General features: G+C 43.4%; 1 protein-coding gene and 1 long non-coding RNA gene across 2 annotated transcripts in view; one reads left to right on the top strand and one right to left on the bottom strand.

Moving 5' to 3' along the window:
• LOC117511761 overlaps window positions 1-14,223 on the top strand; it is a 23,770-nt gene extending 9,547 nt beyond the window's left edge. Inside the window, exon 3 of the long non-coding RNA XR_004561073.1 lies at window positions 14,148-14,223. This is a non-coding gene — a long non-coding RNA (uncharacterized LOC117511761). The remainder of the gene's footprint in view (window positions 1-14,147) is intronic.
• rcc2 (regulator of chromosome condensation 2) overlaps window positions 1-14,460 on the bottom strand; it is a 112,990-nt gene that overhangs the window by 78,122 nt on the left and 20,408 nt on the right. The window contains exon 2 of the mRNA XM_034171654.1: window positions 12,584-12,797. Within this exon, the coding sequence (XP_034027545.1) occupies window positions 12,584-12,784 (201 nt within the window). The 5' untranslated portion in view covers window positions 12,785-12,797. The remainder of the gene's footprint in view (window positions 1-12,583; window positions 12,798-14,460) is intronic.

The raw sequence follows: 14,460 nt of genomic DNA, 5'->3' as shown, positions 1-14,460 counted from the left end.
ACACACACACACACATATATACACACACACACACACACATATATACACACACACACACACATATATACACACACACACACATATATACACACACACACACATATATACACACACACACACGAGGTCTGTTAGAAAAGTATCCGACCTTTTTATTTTTTGCAAAAAGCATATGGATTTGAATCACGTGTGATTGCACCAGACAAGCTTGAACCTTCGTGTGCATGCGTGAGTTTTTTCACGCCTGTCGGTTGCGTCATTCGCCTGTGAGCAGGCTTTGTGTGAGCAGTGGACTACCCCTCTCGTCGGATTTTTATTGCGAATAAATGTCTGAACGATTTGGAGCTTTGCTGCATTAAATTTTTCCAGAAACTGTGAGAGACCTCCAGGTGGACACCATTCAGAAAATTCATATGGCTTTCAGCGAAGATTTTATGGGGATTACACAGATTAAGGAGTGCTCCAGCCGGTTTAAAGACCGCCCACAGCGTCTGAGAGCGCGGAGCACTCTGAGCGCCGATCGACAGGCTGAAACAACCAGATCATTTCCAATGTGAAGTCTTTGTTGATCCGGGACGTCATCTGACTTCCACAAAAAAAGGCAGAAGGCGTGGACATCAGCACTTTTTCTGCACATTCCACTGTTACAGGAGTTTTTTTCATGGAAAGAGGAGCAGATGGAATGCGCAACGATGCCGCTCATGGCGCGGCACAAAACCACCTCCGTGTTGGTCTCACAGGATGGCTTTCAGATGGCTCAGATGGCTTTCGGCTGCTTTTCAGTCATGTGAATATCCGAGAAATTGTGCATGAGCTGGGCATGCCCCAACATGTCCTGTGAGGCTTCATCACTGCGTTGCTTTCCGCCATGCAGAAACGTCCCGATGCGCGGAATTCCTCAGCATGTCTCTCTCAATGTGCCAAAAAAGTGGTGATGTCCACGTCTTCTGCAATTTCTGTGCTAGTCAGATGACGTCCCGGATCAACACAGCGTTCAGTTTGGAAATGAACGGCACATTTCACTGTTACAGGAGTTTTTGTCTTGGAAAGAGGAGCGGAGAACTTCCGCGCATCGCGGTGGAGCCGCATGGCGCAAAGCAACGCTGTGATGAAGCCTCACAGGACATGTTGGGGCATGTCCAGCTCATGCAGAATTTCTTGGATATTCACATGACTGAAAAGCAACTGAAAGCCATCTGAGCTATCTGAAAGCCGTCCTGTGAGACCAACACGGAGGTGGTTTTGTGCCGTGCCATGAGCGGCACGGTGGCGCATCCCTCCGCTCCTCTTTCCATGAAAAAAACTCCTGTAACAGTGGAATGTGCCGAAAAAGTGCTGATGTCCACGCCTTCTGCCTTTTTTTGTGGAACTCAGACAATGTCCCGGATCAACAAAGCCTTCACGTTGGAAATGATCTGGTTGTTCCAGCCTGTCGATCGGAGAGTGTCGCGCTCTCAGCCGCTGTGGGCAGTCTTTAAACCGGCTGGAGCACTCCTTAATCTGTGTAAGCCCCATAAAATCGTCCCTCAAAGCCATCTGAATTTTCTGAATGGTATACACCTGGAGGTCTCTCACAGTTTCTGGAAAAATTTGATGCAGCAAAGCTCCAAATCATTCAGACATTTATTCGCAATAAAAATCCGACGAGAGGGGTGGACCACTGCTCACACAAAGCCTGCTCACAGACGAATGACGCAACCGACAGGCGTGAAAAAACTCACATGTGCATGAAGGTTCAAGCTTAGCTGATGCAATCACACGTGATTCAAATCCATATGGTTTTTGCAAAAAATAAAAAAGGTCAGATACTTTTCTAACAGACCTCGTGTATATATATATATAGAGGATAGGCTGAAAAGTTCTAAGGCTCACTATAATGCAGTTAATGCATTACTACTCCATGGGGAGCCTTAGAACATTTCAGCCTACCCTTGTACACACACACGCGCACACACAAGTGAGGAATTGCTCCATAAGACCAGCTGCTGTGTCTGCATCTGTCCGGGTCTGTGGCCTGAAGAGCGGCTGCTGTGTGTTTCAGAGCGGGTCAATCACAGGCGTGTAGTAGCTCATAGTACAAGTAGCTTTGTTTGCTTCATTTATGAAGCCAATGGTGTGACTGAGTGGCACAGCGACCAACGGCTCAGTTATTAAAGGCCCAAGTCTGGAAAAAAAAAAAAACAAACATCTGTCTTGTCGAGTACTTTTGTTCACTAGATTGACAAGATTTTTTAACTAGACGTTGGTCTAGCAGGAGAAAATATCAACTAGACAGGTCAAAAGTTACTGGTCCGTGTCTTTGGACCAGTGGATTTCTCTACCCGTTTAATCTTGTCACAAATCACGCCATCAGTGTATGTGATGACTAGGGATGTCCATGGTCACTGGATCCTATAACTGTGGGACAGGTTCATCCATAAGTCAACAAGACCTTATTTAGGACATTGATTTGGTGATTCAGGATGTCCTCATGTATTGTGATAAATATTCCACAGAGAGACAAGAGCTTCTTTCAGAATTTAGACGAATAGGACTGAAAGACGTTTCTGTTGGAAGTATTTTAGTCAGAAGATCAGCAGGTGAATTGGAAACTTTATAATTGTCCAGGTCTCCCTTGTAAAAGAGATCTTGATCTCAACAGAACAAAGATTATATTAAATAAAGATTACATTAAAGTGGGAGGGGGAAGTGTTGGCTTTTTAAATACTTGAAAGACACTGGACTCAAGAGGATTTTGTACTGCTATAATGGATTGATGCAGAAGATAGCAGCAAGGCAACAATAAGGATCCCAGCAGCCATTAAATGCCACAGAAGAAGAGGGTACGTTTGATTTATATCACAGAAGCAGGGTTTGAGGTCGGAGCGCATTTCTGCATTCCCAAAATGCCTCAAGAAACCACAAAAAAACATGCCTAAAAGTAAATAATTTTGTCATAGTTGTTGTCAGTGTGGGTGAAATCATCGGACTCGAACCCACTGATTGTGCAACTAATCTCGTTTCCTCAGCGGACCGTGCGTTTGATTTATATCACAGGAGCACATTTCTGCATTCGCAAAATGTCTCAAGAAACCACAAAAAAATGCATAAAAATAATTCATTTCCTCATATTTGTTGTCAGTCTGGGTAAATCTTCGGACTCGTTCCCATTGATTGTGATATTTCCTCAACAGAGCGTGCAAGAGACCAAAACAAATATGTTTTCGTCATGGCGAGTGGTCAGAACCATCTCAGACCACCAGCTAGCTCCAATGTAACGTGAATTAAAGAATAACCAATAAGAGACTCATTAAGCAAAAAGGCTATTGATGTTAGTCAATCGAATCGTTTCTTATCAATTCTTAACAGGAATTCTTTAAGATTAGGCTTAAAACTTTCCTTTTTGCTAAAGCTTATAGTTAGGGCTGGATCAGGTGACCCTGAACCATCCCTTAGTTATGCTGCTATAGACAGACTGCTGGGGGGTTCCCATGATGCACTGAGTGTTTCTTTCTCTTTTTGCTCTGTATGCACCACTCTGCATTTAATCATTAGTGATTGATCTCTGCTCCCCTCCACAGCATGTCTTTTTCCTGGTTCTCTCCCTCAGCCCCAACCAGTCCCAGCAAAAGACTGCCCCTCCCTGAGCCTGGTTCTGCTGGAGGTTTCTTCCTGTTAAAAGGGAGTTTTTCCTTCCCACTGTCGCCAAGTGCTTGCTCACAGGGGGTTGTTTTGACCATTGGGGTTTTTACGTAATTATTGTATGGCCTTGCCTTACAATATAAAGCGCCTTGGGGCAACTGTTTGTTGTGATTTGGCGCTATATAAATAAAATTGAATTGATTGAACTAGTTTTCGATACCCATCCCTAGTGATGACACACAATCTGGAAATGGTGCAACTTCAGCAAAATAAATTACACATTAGATTAAATTACAAAACTTGCGCAGTGTCTTAGTGGTTGGCACTGGTTTCCTCACAGTAACAAGGTTGTGGGATCACTTCCCATCCTTTCTGTGTGGAGTGTTGTCCCTGCGTCTGCGAGGGTTTCTGCCAGGTGCTCCTGTTTCCTCCCACAATCAAAAACATGCTGCTCCTTTCTCTGCCCCTGACCAAGGCAGCGTCTATACATATGGAGTTGGTCCCTGGGCGCTGGACTGTGGCTGCCCACTGCTCCTAGTGGTTGGACTGTGTCTAACTAGACACCATTAAACCACTTTAATGAGGTAATTAGGATGGGTTAAATGCAGTGAACAAATTTAATTATATGTATGTATATATACAATGACAATAAAGGGTATATTATTATTATTATTATGAGATCAATCAATCAATCAATTTTTTTTATATAGCGCCAAATCACAACAAACAGTTGCCCCAAGGCGCTTTATATTGTAAGGCAAGGCCATACAATAATTATGTAAAACCCCAACGGTCAAAACGACCCCCTGTGAGCAAGCACTTGGCTACAGTGGGAAGGAAAAACTCCCTTTTAACAGGAAGAAACCTCCAGCAGAACCAGGCTCAGGGAGGGGCAGTCTTCTGCTGGGACTGGTTGGGGCTGAGGGAGAGAACCAGGAAAAAGACATGCTGTGGAGGGGAGCAGAGATCGATCACTAATGATTAAATGCAGAGTGGTGCATACAGAGCAAAAAGAGAAAGAAACAGTGCATCATGGGAACCCCCCAGCAGTCTACGTCTATAGCAGCATAACTAAGGGATGGTTCAGGGTCACCTGATCCAGCCCTAACTATAAGCTTTAGCAAAAAGGAAAGTTTTAAGCCTAATCTTAAAAGTAGAGAGGGTGTCTGTCTCCCTGATCTGAATTGGGAGCTGGTTCCACAGGAGAGGAGCCTGAAAGCTGAAGGCTCTGCCTCCCATTCTACTCTTACAAACCCTAGGAACTACAAGTAAGCCTGCAGTCTGAGAGCGAAGCGCTCTATTGGGGTGATATGGTACTACGAGGTCCCTAAGATAAGATGGGACCTGATTATTCAAAACCTTATAAGTAAGAAGAAGAATTTTAAATTCTATTCTAGAATTAACAGGAAGCCAATGAAGAGAGGCCAATATGGGTGAGATATGCTCTCTCCTTCTAGTCCCCGTCAGTACTCTAGCTGCAGCATTTTGAATTAACTGAAGGCTTTTTAGGGAACTTTTAGGACAACCTGATAATAATGAATTACAATAGTCCAGCCTAGAGGAAATAAATGCATGAATTAGTTTTTCAGCATCACTCTGAGACAAGACCTTTCTGATTTTAGAGATATTGCGTAAATGCAAAAAAGCAGTCCTACATATTTGTTTAATATGCGCTTTGAATGACATATCCTGATCAAAAATGACTCCAAGATTTCTCACAGTATTACTAGAGGTCAGGGTAATGCCATCCAGAGTAAGGATCTGGTTAGACACCATGTTTCTAAGATTTGTGGGGCCAAGTACAATAACTTCAGTTTTATCTGAGTTTAAAAGCAGGAAATTAGAGGTCATCCATGTCTTTATGTCTGTAAGACAATCCTGCAGTTTAGCTAATTGGTGTGTGTCCTCTGGCTTCATGGATAGATAAAGCTGGGTATCATCTGCGTAACAATGAAAATTTAAGCAATACCGTCTAATAATACTGCCTAAGGGAAGCATGTATAAAGTGAATAAAATTGGTCCTAGCACAGAACCTTGAGGAACTCCATAATTAACTTTAGTCTGTGAAGAAGATTCCCCATTTACATGAACAAATTGTAATCTATTAGACAAATATGATTCAAACCACCGCAGCGCAGTGCCTTTAATACCTATGGCATGCTCTAATCTCTGTAATAAAATTTTATGGTCAACAGTATCAAAAGCAGCACTGAGGTCTAACAGAACAAGCACAGAGATGAGTCCACTGTCCGAGGCCATAAGAAGATCATTTGTAACCTTCACTAATGCTGTTTCTGTACTATGATGAATTCTAAAACCTGACTGAAACTCTTCAAATAGACCATTCCTCTGCAGATGATCAGTTAGCTGTTTTACAACTACCCTTTCAAGAATTTTTGAGAGAAAAGGAAGGTTGGAGATTGGCCTATAATTAGCTAAGATAGCTGGGTCAAGTGATGGCTTTTTAAGTAATGGTTTAATTACTGCCACCTTAAAAGCCTGTGGTACATAGCCAACTAACAAAGATAGATTGATCATATTTAAGATCAAAGCATTAAATAATGGTAGGGCTTCCTTGAGCAGCCTGGTAGGAATGGGGTCTAATAAACATGTTGATGGTTTGGATGAAGTAACTAATGAAAATAACTCAGACAGAACAATCGGAGAGAAAGAGTCTAACCAAATACCGGCATCACTGAAAGCAGCCAAAAATAACGATACGTCTTTGGGATGGTTATGAGTAATTTTTTCTCTAATAGTTAAAATTTTGTTAGCAAAGAAAGTCATGAAGTCATTACTAGTTAAAGTTAATGGAATACTCAGCTCAATAGAGCTCTGACTCTTTGTCAGCCTGGCTACAGTGCTGAAAGAAACCTGGGGTTGTTCTTATTTTCTTCAATTAGTGATGAGTAGAAAGATGTCCTACTTTTACGGAGGGCTTTTTTATAGAGCAACAGACTCTTTTTCCAGGCTAAGTGAAGATCTTCTAAATTAGTGAGACACCATTTCCTCTCCAACTTACGGGTTATCTGCTTTAAGCTACGAGTTTGTGAGTTATACCACGGAGTCAGGCACTTCTGATTTAAAGCTCTCTTTTTTAGAGGAGCTACAGCATCCAAAGTTGTCTTCAATGAGGATGTAAAACTATTGACGAGATACTCTATCTCCCTTACAGAGTTTAGGTAGCTACTCTGCACTGTGTTGGTATATGGCATTAGAGAACATAAAGAAGGAATAATATCCTTAAACCTAGTTACAGCGCTTTCTGAAAGACTTCTAGTGTAATGAAACTTATTCCCCACTGCTGGGTAGTCCATCAGAGTAAATGTAAATGTTATTAAGAAATGATCAGACAGAAGGGAGTTTTTAGGGAATACTGTTAAGTCTTCTATTTCCATACCATAAGTCAGAACAAGATCTAAGATATGATTAAAGTGGTGGGTGGACTCATTTACTTTTTGAGCAAAGCCAATAGAGTCTAATAATAGATTAAATGCAGTGTTGAGGCTGTCATTCTCAGCATCTGTGTGGATGTTAAAATCGCCCACTATAATTATCTTATCTGAGCTAAGCACTAAGTCAGACAAAAGGTCTGAAAATTCACAGAGAAACTCACAGTAACGACCAGGTGGACGATAGATAATAACAAATAAAACTGGTTTTTGGGACTTCCAATTTGGATGGACAAGACTAAGAGTCAAGCTTTCAAATGAATTAAAGCTCTGTCTGGGTTTTTGATTAATTAATAAGCTGGAATGGAAGATTGCTGCTAATCCTCCGCCCCGGCCCGTGCTATGAGCATTCTGACAGTTAGTGTGACTCCGGGGTGTTGACTCATTTAAACTAACATATTCATCCTGCTGTAACCAGGTTTCTGTAAGGCAGAATAAATCAATATGTTGATCAATTATTATATCATTTACCAACAGGGACTTAGAAGAGAGAGACCTAATGTTTAATAGACCACATTTAACTGTTTTAGTCTGTGGTGCAGTTGAAGGTGCTATATTATTTTTTCTTTTTGAATTTTTATGCTTAAATAGATTTTTGCTGGTTATTGGTAGTCTGGGAGCAGGCACCGTCTCTACGGGGATGGGGTAATGAGGGGATGGCAGGGGGAGAGAAGCTGCAGAGAGGTGTGTAAGACTACAACTCTGCTTCCTGGTCCCAACCCTGGATAGTCATGGTTTGGAGGATTTAAGAAAATTGGCCAGATTTCTAGAAATGAGAGCTGCTCCATCCAAAGTGGGATGGATGCCGTCTCTCCTAACAAGACCAGGTTTTCCCCAGAAGCTTTGTCAATTATCTATGAAGCCCACCTCATTTTTTGGACACCACTCAGACAGACAGCAATTCAAGGAGAACATGCGGCTAAACATGTCACTCCCGGTCTGATTGGGGAGGGGCCCAGAGAAAACTACAGAGTCCGACATTGTTTTTGCAAAGTTACACACCGATTTAATGTTAATTTTAGTGACCTCCGATTGGCGTAACCGGGTGTCATTACTGCCGACGTGAATTACAATCTTACCAAATTTACGCTTAGCCTTAGCCAGCAGTTTCAAATTTCCTTCAATGTCGCCTGCTCTGGTCCCCGGAAGACAATTGACTATGGTTGCTGGTGTCGCTAACTTCACATTTCGCAAAACAGAGTCGCCAATAACCAGAGTTTGATCCTCGGCGGGTGTGTCGTCGAGTGGGGAAAAACGGTTAGAGATGTGAACGGGTTGGCGGTGTACACGGGGCTTCTGTTTAGGGCTACGCTTCCTCCTCACAGTCACCCAGTCAGCCTGCTTTCCCGGCTGCTCGGGATCTGCCAGGGGGTAACTAACGGCGGCTAAGCTACCTTGGTCCGCACCGACTACAGGGGCCTGGCTAGCTGTAGAATTTTCCACGGTGCGGAGCCGAGTCTCCAATTCGCCCAGCCTGGCCTCCAAAGCTACGAATAAGCTACACTTATTACAAGTACCGTTACTGCTAAAGGAGGCAGAGGAATAACTAAACATTTCACACCCAGAGCAGAAAAGTGCGGGAGAGACAGGAGAAGCCGCCATGCTAAATCGGCTAAGAGCTAGTAGCTACGCTAAGCTAGCGGATTCCTAAAAACACGCAAAGTGAATAATGTGTAAATAATTTAGAGGTGATTCAGCAGAAGGAGTGCTTTAGTTAAGGCACGTAAAGATTACACTGGGAAACAAATCGTAATCTAGATAACTAGATCAATCTAACTGCGCAGATTAAACAGCTAACACATACAGAAAAACACCGCTGTGCTCCGGAACAGGAAGTGATACAATACCGCAGTGAGAGCCAACCACCAGTAGAGGCAATCTTGTTGTAGATGAGATATACTTTATTGATCTCACAATGGAGAAATTACGTTTACACTCCAGTTACCTGAGACAGCAATTAGTCCACAATTATTACTTGTTTACTGTAATAATGGCACACATCAGAATTAAAGACAGCACATACACATTTGACATTGTTTATGTGCACTAAGTTTGAAGAAGTTCGTTATCCGAACTGAGGCAAGTGGGTGAAGGTCACGCAGCAACCCTGAGATGCGCCGCCATCAGCTTGGGGGGAGGAACGGGGGCTGCAGCTAAAAATGCACCACCCCCGCAGAAGGGAAGGGATGACGTGAGCAGAAGCCGGAGTGGGGTGTGTGGGATGGGGTGGGGGGGGGGGGGGGGGGGGAGAGGGAGTGGAGCATGCTTCAGTCCTGTGAAACAGTTTGTCTTTGTGGGTTTTGATAAGAAAACAGCCAAATAATCACTAAGGCCAGAAGACATTCCTCTGGAGGAAAACAGTCGGCCAATTTGTCCTTCAGGCTGATAAGCCTGCCGTGTTGTGGTTTGAGCAGTGAAAAACACTTTTTACAGTTCCACTTGAACAACCAAATCCCAATTATGGGAACTGGGATTTGGGATAAGAATATTCCTAATTATGAATTAAGAATATTCCCCGGCGTCTGAAATCTTCATCTTCATCTGCAAGGCATGCATCTGCTCCAAGATGTCATCCAATTTGCGTCTGAGTTCAAGTCATCACAGTCTGAGAATGCACTGCCTTGCCCACCTCGTTAATCATGACGGACAAGCGAGGGCCCATAGTTCTTGATACCACCGTCTTGCCAATTTTCTGATAGATCAGGGCAGCACATAAGCCAGAAAGTACCAGCCCTGAAAAAATCCTCAATGTCCTCAACGGAGAAAGGTGCCAAGCATGCAATACACCAAGACCCCCAGGAGTCGAGAACATGACCCGCAGGATACGTTCCATCTGGGCAGGCAGGATCCCCCGGTCCTGACCTTCTTGTAGAAAAGATGGTGTCAATAGTGTTCAGAGACCATCTGATCAATTCCATGGTTAATCCAATAATAGTCCAATAGAACCAGTATTCTCATAAACCGCCCACAGTCCGTGAAACTTGGCCCCCACCTTTCCTCCACCATCACACTCAGCACCGGTTCCCCTCAAGGCTGTGTACTGAGCCCCCTCCTGTTCACCCTTTACACACACGACTGCTCTCCGACCCATCCCACAAACACCATCATAAAGTTTGCGGATGACACCACCGTGATTGGGCTCATCTCAGGGAGGGATGAGACCGACTACAGAGACGAGGTAAATCGACTGACAGCGTGGTGTTCATCTAACAACCTGCCGCTGAACACCACAAAAACAAAAGAAATAATCCTGGACTTCAGGAAGAACTGGGCTGACCCAGCCCCGCTCTACATCCAAGGGGACTGTGTGGAAAGGGTCAGCTCCATCAGGTTCCTGGGAGTGCAGCTCTCTGACAGCCTCTCCTGAACTGCCAACGCCACAGTGGTGGTGAAGAAAGCCCAGCAGTGACTCCACTTCCTGAGGGTGCTCAGGAGGAACAATCTGGAGGAGAAGCTGCTGGTGTTGTTCTACAGAGCCACCATCGAGAGCATCCTGACGTACTGCATCACAGTGTGGTACGGGGAGTGCTCAGCTGCAGACAGGAGAGCGCTGCAGAGGGTGATCAAAACGTCCCAGGGGATCACTGGCTGCTCTCTGCCCAGACTGGAAGACATTGCCAGCTCTCGCTACCTCAGCAGAGCTGCCAGCATCAGCAAAGACACATCCCACCCCAGCAACCACCTGTTTGACCTACGACCCTCCGACAAACAGACTCAGGGACAGCTTTCTCCCCAGAGCGATCACTGCACTGAACAAAAACAAATCACTCTAATCCGCACCTTCAAGTTTCTTGTGCAATATCTGTAAACCATGTGCAATATTCCCGTGCAGTATGATTCCACAGTTGTATATAAATCTCGTTTTACATTTTACTTGGTCCACATTTCATTTTATTTTACCTTATGTTTATATTAGTTGTACATATACTCTGAATAATTTACTATTAAATTTCACTAGCTTTATTAGTTACTCGCACCACGAAAAGCACCTTTTTGGAGCTGCACTCAAATCTCGTTATAATGCAAATGACAATGACAGTAAAGGCAATTCTGATTCTGATTCTATCCAATATAATTTGAGGAATTCACAGTCTGGTGAAGTAGAGACTTGAAGGTTAAAGCAGAGAGCAGAGATAAGGGAGAGTGGAGGAGATGCGACCGCCCTCGTCAGTCCCAAGCTGAATATTATATTATTAATATTAAATCTCCAGGCTCTGCTCTGCATGCAGCATAAAAATACTTGGCGCGGAGTTTGCTATATATGAAAGACCACAGGTCTTTCATATGTAGGTGCAGACATTCATGAAAAATAAAAATAAAAGGTTTATTTTCAAATACATGATTAATATTACTGGATTACTGGATGGGGGGTAAGAGAAAGTGCAAGGGATTAGTAAGAATGAAGTGAGGACACATGTGAAAACAATAAATAGTTGAAAGGCAGTTGGCCCAGATGGCATGCTCCTGCAGACAAGGAAATGTTTAGGAGAGATGGCTGTGGAGTTTTTGACCAGATTAATAAAATCTTGGAAAGTGAGAGGATGCCTGAAGAGTGGAGCAGTGTGCTGGTTCTGATTTTTAAGAACAAGGGTGATGTGCAGAGCTGCAGTTACTACAGAGGCATAAACATGAAGCTATGGGAAAGAGTAATGGAAGCTAGGGTTTGAGAGAAGATCTGTCAGTATGGTTTCATAATGAGAAAGCGCACTACAGATGCAATGATTGCTCTGAGAGCGCTGATGGAGAAGTACAGAGAAGGTTTATGGATGTACTGAGGGAGGACAGGTAGACAGTTGGCATGATAGAGGAAGACGCAGAGGACAGGGTGAAATGGAGACGGATGATCTGCTTTGTTGACCCCTAACTGGACAAACTGCTGGACATTATGGACGATGCCAGTCACCCTCTGCAAACCGTCATCATCAACCAGAGGAGCCTCTTCAGCTACAGACTGCTCCTTCCCAAGTGCAGGACCAACAGACTGACAAACTCCTCAGTCAGGGGGAGGAGGAGTAACAGGAAGACAGAGGTGGGGAAGGAGAGGGACAGTAGTAGCCAGTAAACCAGTATGTCTGGTATTTCTATTTATATTTGCAAACTGTTTTCTTTTTTACTTTCACTTTTGATCCTCTGTATGCTTCTTACTCTGTGTGCTGCTATGCACTGCTACTGGAACCTCAATTGAGAAAGTCTTCCCAAGGGATCAATAAAGTCCTACTAATCTAATGGGAGAAACTGAAAGAAGGTACTTGTACCACTGTTTGAAAGATTATTTCATTTAACTGCTATATAAAATAGGAAGACATCTGTTAAACACAAAGTCAAAGAACAGTCTGTAGCAGCTGTTCACTGCTGTAGTTTTCCCGTTTTAAAGCTTAAATGAAGTTTTGTGCTCTAATGCACAATAATGTATTAATGTCAAATGTGCACCAGCAGTTAGCAAGTCTGCAGATGAAAAGCCATGAAAAAGTATTTTGCATTACACTGTTTTCGGGCATTAATTTCTCACTCACTATTTTCTCCTTAACATCATCGGCCACAGAGACAGGCTGGAGGCCAGACTTGGAAGCTGGCTTGCCAGGTTTCTTATCGTTCTCTTGCTCAAAATCAAAGTCCTCGTCACTGCTGAAGTCCCTCTCTTTCCTTTTGCCACTCACCCTCTTCTTTATCATACCACCATTCCCTGAAACATCTGTCACCTTCTTGCGTGGCATCTTTCACTCAAACCTGTTGGGAAACAAGGAAAAGTAGAAAATTAAGTCAAGCATTATAATGTCCACCAAGGACGTAATAAAATCATTGGCATTTATTTGTCTGTCTGTTGAGCCCCTTTCACTCCGGCTTGCACAGAGTTGCATTGTGCTGTGTATCTAGTATGCAGGAATGGCCGTATAAGTTGTGCACAGGGAGGGAGGGAGAAACGTGTGTGCAGGGGGGAGAAGCTTGGCTCCGTGAATCTACAGACTGCCAGGACACGCAGATGGATTTGATACACTGGAAAAAGTCAGAATACATTACTTCCAGGAGTTAATGTACTTTATTTAACTTGCCACAATCCTGAGACAACCTAAGAAGGTGAAAGTGCAGCAGAGCTGCAGCCAGCGATCGTGCGTTCCATCCATGAGGAATGGATGTGGACATGTCCTCCCATTGGCGATCGGTCCATGAGAAGGAGTAAACAGACTTTATTTAACTTGTCACAATGGTCAGAGAACTTGAGGAGGTGAAATTAAAGCTGAGCTGCATCTGGCAGTTGCACGCATGATCCGTCGGTGAGGAATGGACATGGACAGGTCCTCTGAACATGGAAGCTTGGCTGGTCTGCCTCTTCTTCTTCTTCGGTGGTTTTGAAGCTTCACTGCCAGCAAAGTCCAGTTCTCTGTAGACGCTAAAATTCTCCTGCAGTGTGCCACGCACTGAGCGCTGGGGGAAAGGTTCTGCAGCCGCTAAAGCTCTCCTCGCAGCGAGCCGTGTGCTGCAGGATAGGGGAGAATGGGGCCAGTTTATAACACTCCGAAACACTACTGCCTGCATTTTGAGTGCCAAATTGTGTGAAGTAAAGCCATAGTTTTTTAAAAATCTTTGTTACAACCTTACTTTAAAGCCAAAAGAAACAAGCCAGGCCAAAACACAGAACAGTGTCGACGTGTGTCAGGAACATCAGAACTGATCATTTCTTACATTAAATAGCTTGTAATTAAAATAGTTTTAAGTTAAAAAAAATCTTTGATGTTTGTCTGTAAATTCAAACCATAACTTATCGGTTGTTGCTGATTTTGTTTCAGGTGAGATGATTTCTTGATTAACATGATAATGACCTTTGGACATTTATTTTTAGACAAAATAGCATGAACAGTGATATGTACATTTTTAAGTCTGATAGATTCATTCATATCTGCATTACAACCAGGAAAAAAAGACACCGTAAATAAATATTTATATTTATTATAAACACAACGACTGCAGTGTGTTTGTTCATTAGGATTTCTCATGATTAAATCATTTTTTAATTTAGTCATTTCAACATTAAATCATGCCCTCATTGACTATGTGATTTCTGGAGGCATGTTCCCCCAGGAAAAATGGTGCAATTTGGTGCATTCTGAGAGCACTTTGGTCAGTTTTTCTTGGTGTAAAACACAGTGGTATTTGATAGAGCTGAGCCGGATACTCGTTTCAGACGAGTATCTGGTACCGATGAAGCATTTTTGACGAGTACAAGCATGATACAAGTAAAACTCATCAATATCTGCACTCGTGCTGAAAGAAAATCCTCATTGGCTAACTGACTGTCTTCACACTCTGTGACTGGCCAGTCACACACGGTGTCTGCCCCTACCTACACAAACTTCTCTCATCCTCACACAGACACACACACACACACACACAC

This window comes from Thalassophryne amazonica, chromosome 6 (assembly GCF_902500255.1).
Source record: "Thalassophryne amazonica chromosome 6, fThaAma1.1, whole genome shotgun sequence".
NCBI classification, from domain to species: Eukaryota; Metazoa; Chordata; class Actinopteri; order Batrachoidiformes; family Batrachoididae; genus Thalassophryne; species Thalassophryne amazonica.
Note: the sequence above shows the minus strand (reverse complement) of the source record. Positions and strands in the feature narration are given on the sequence as shown.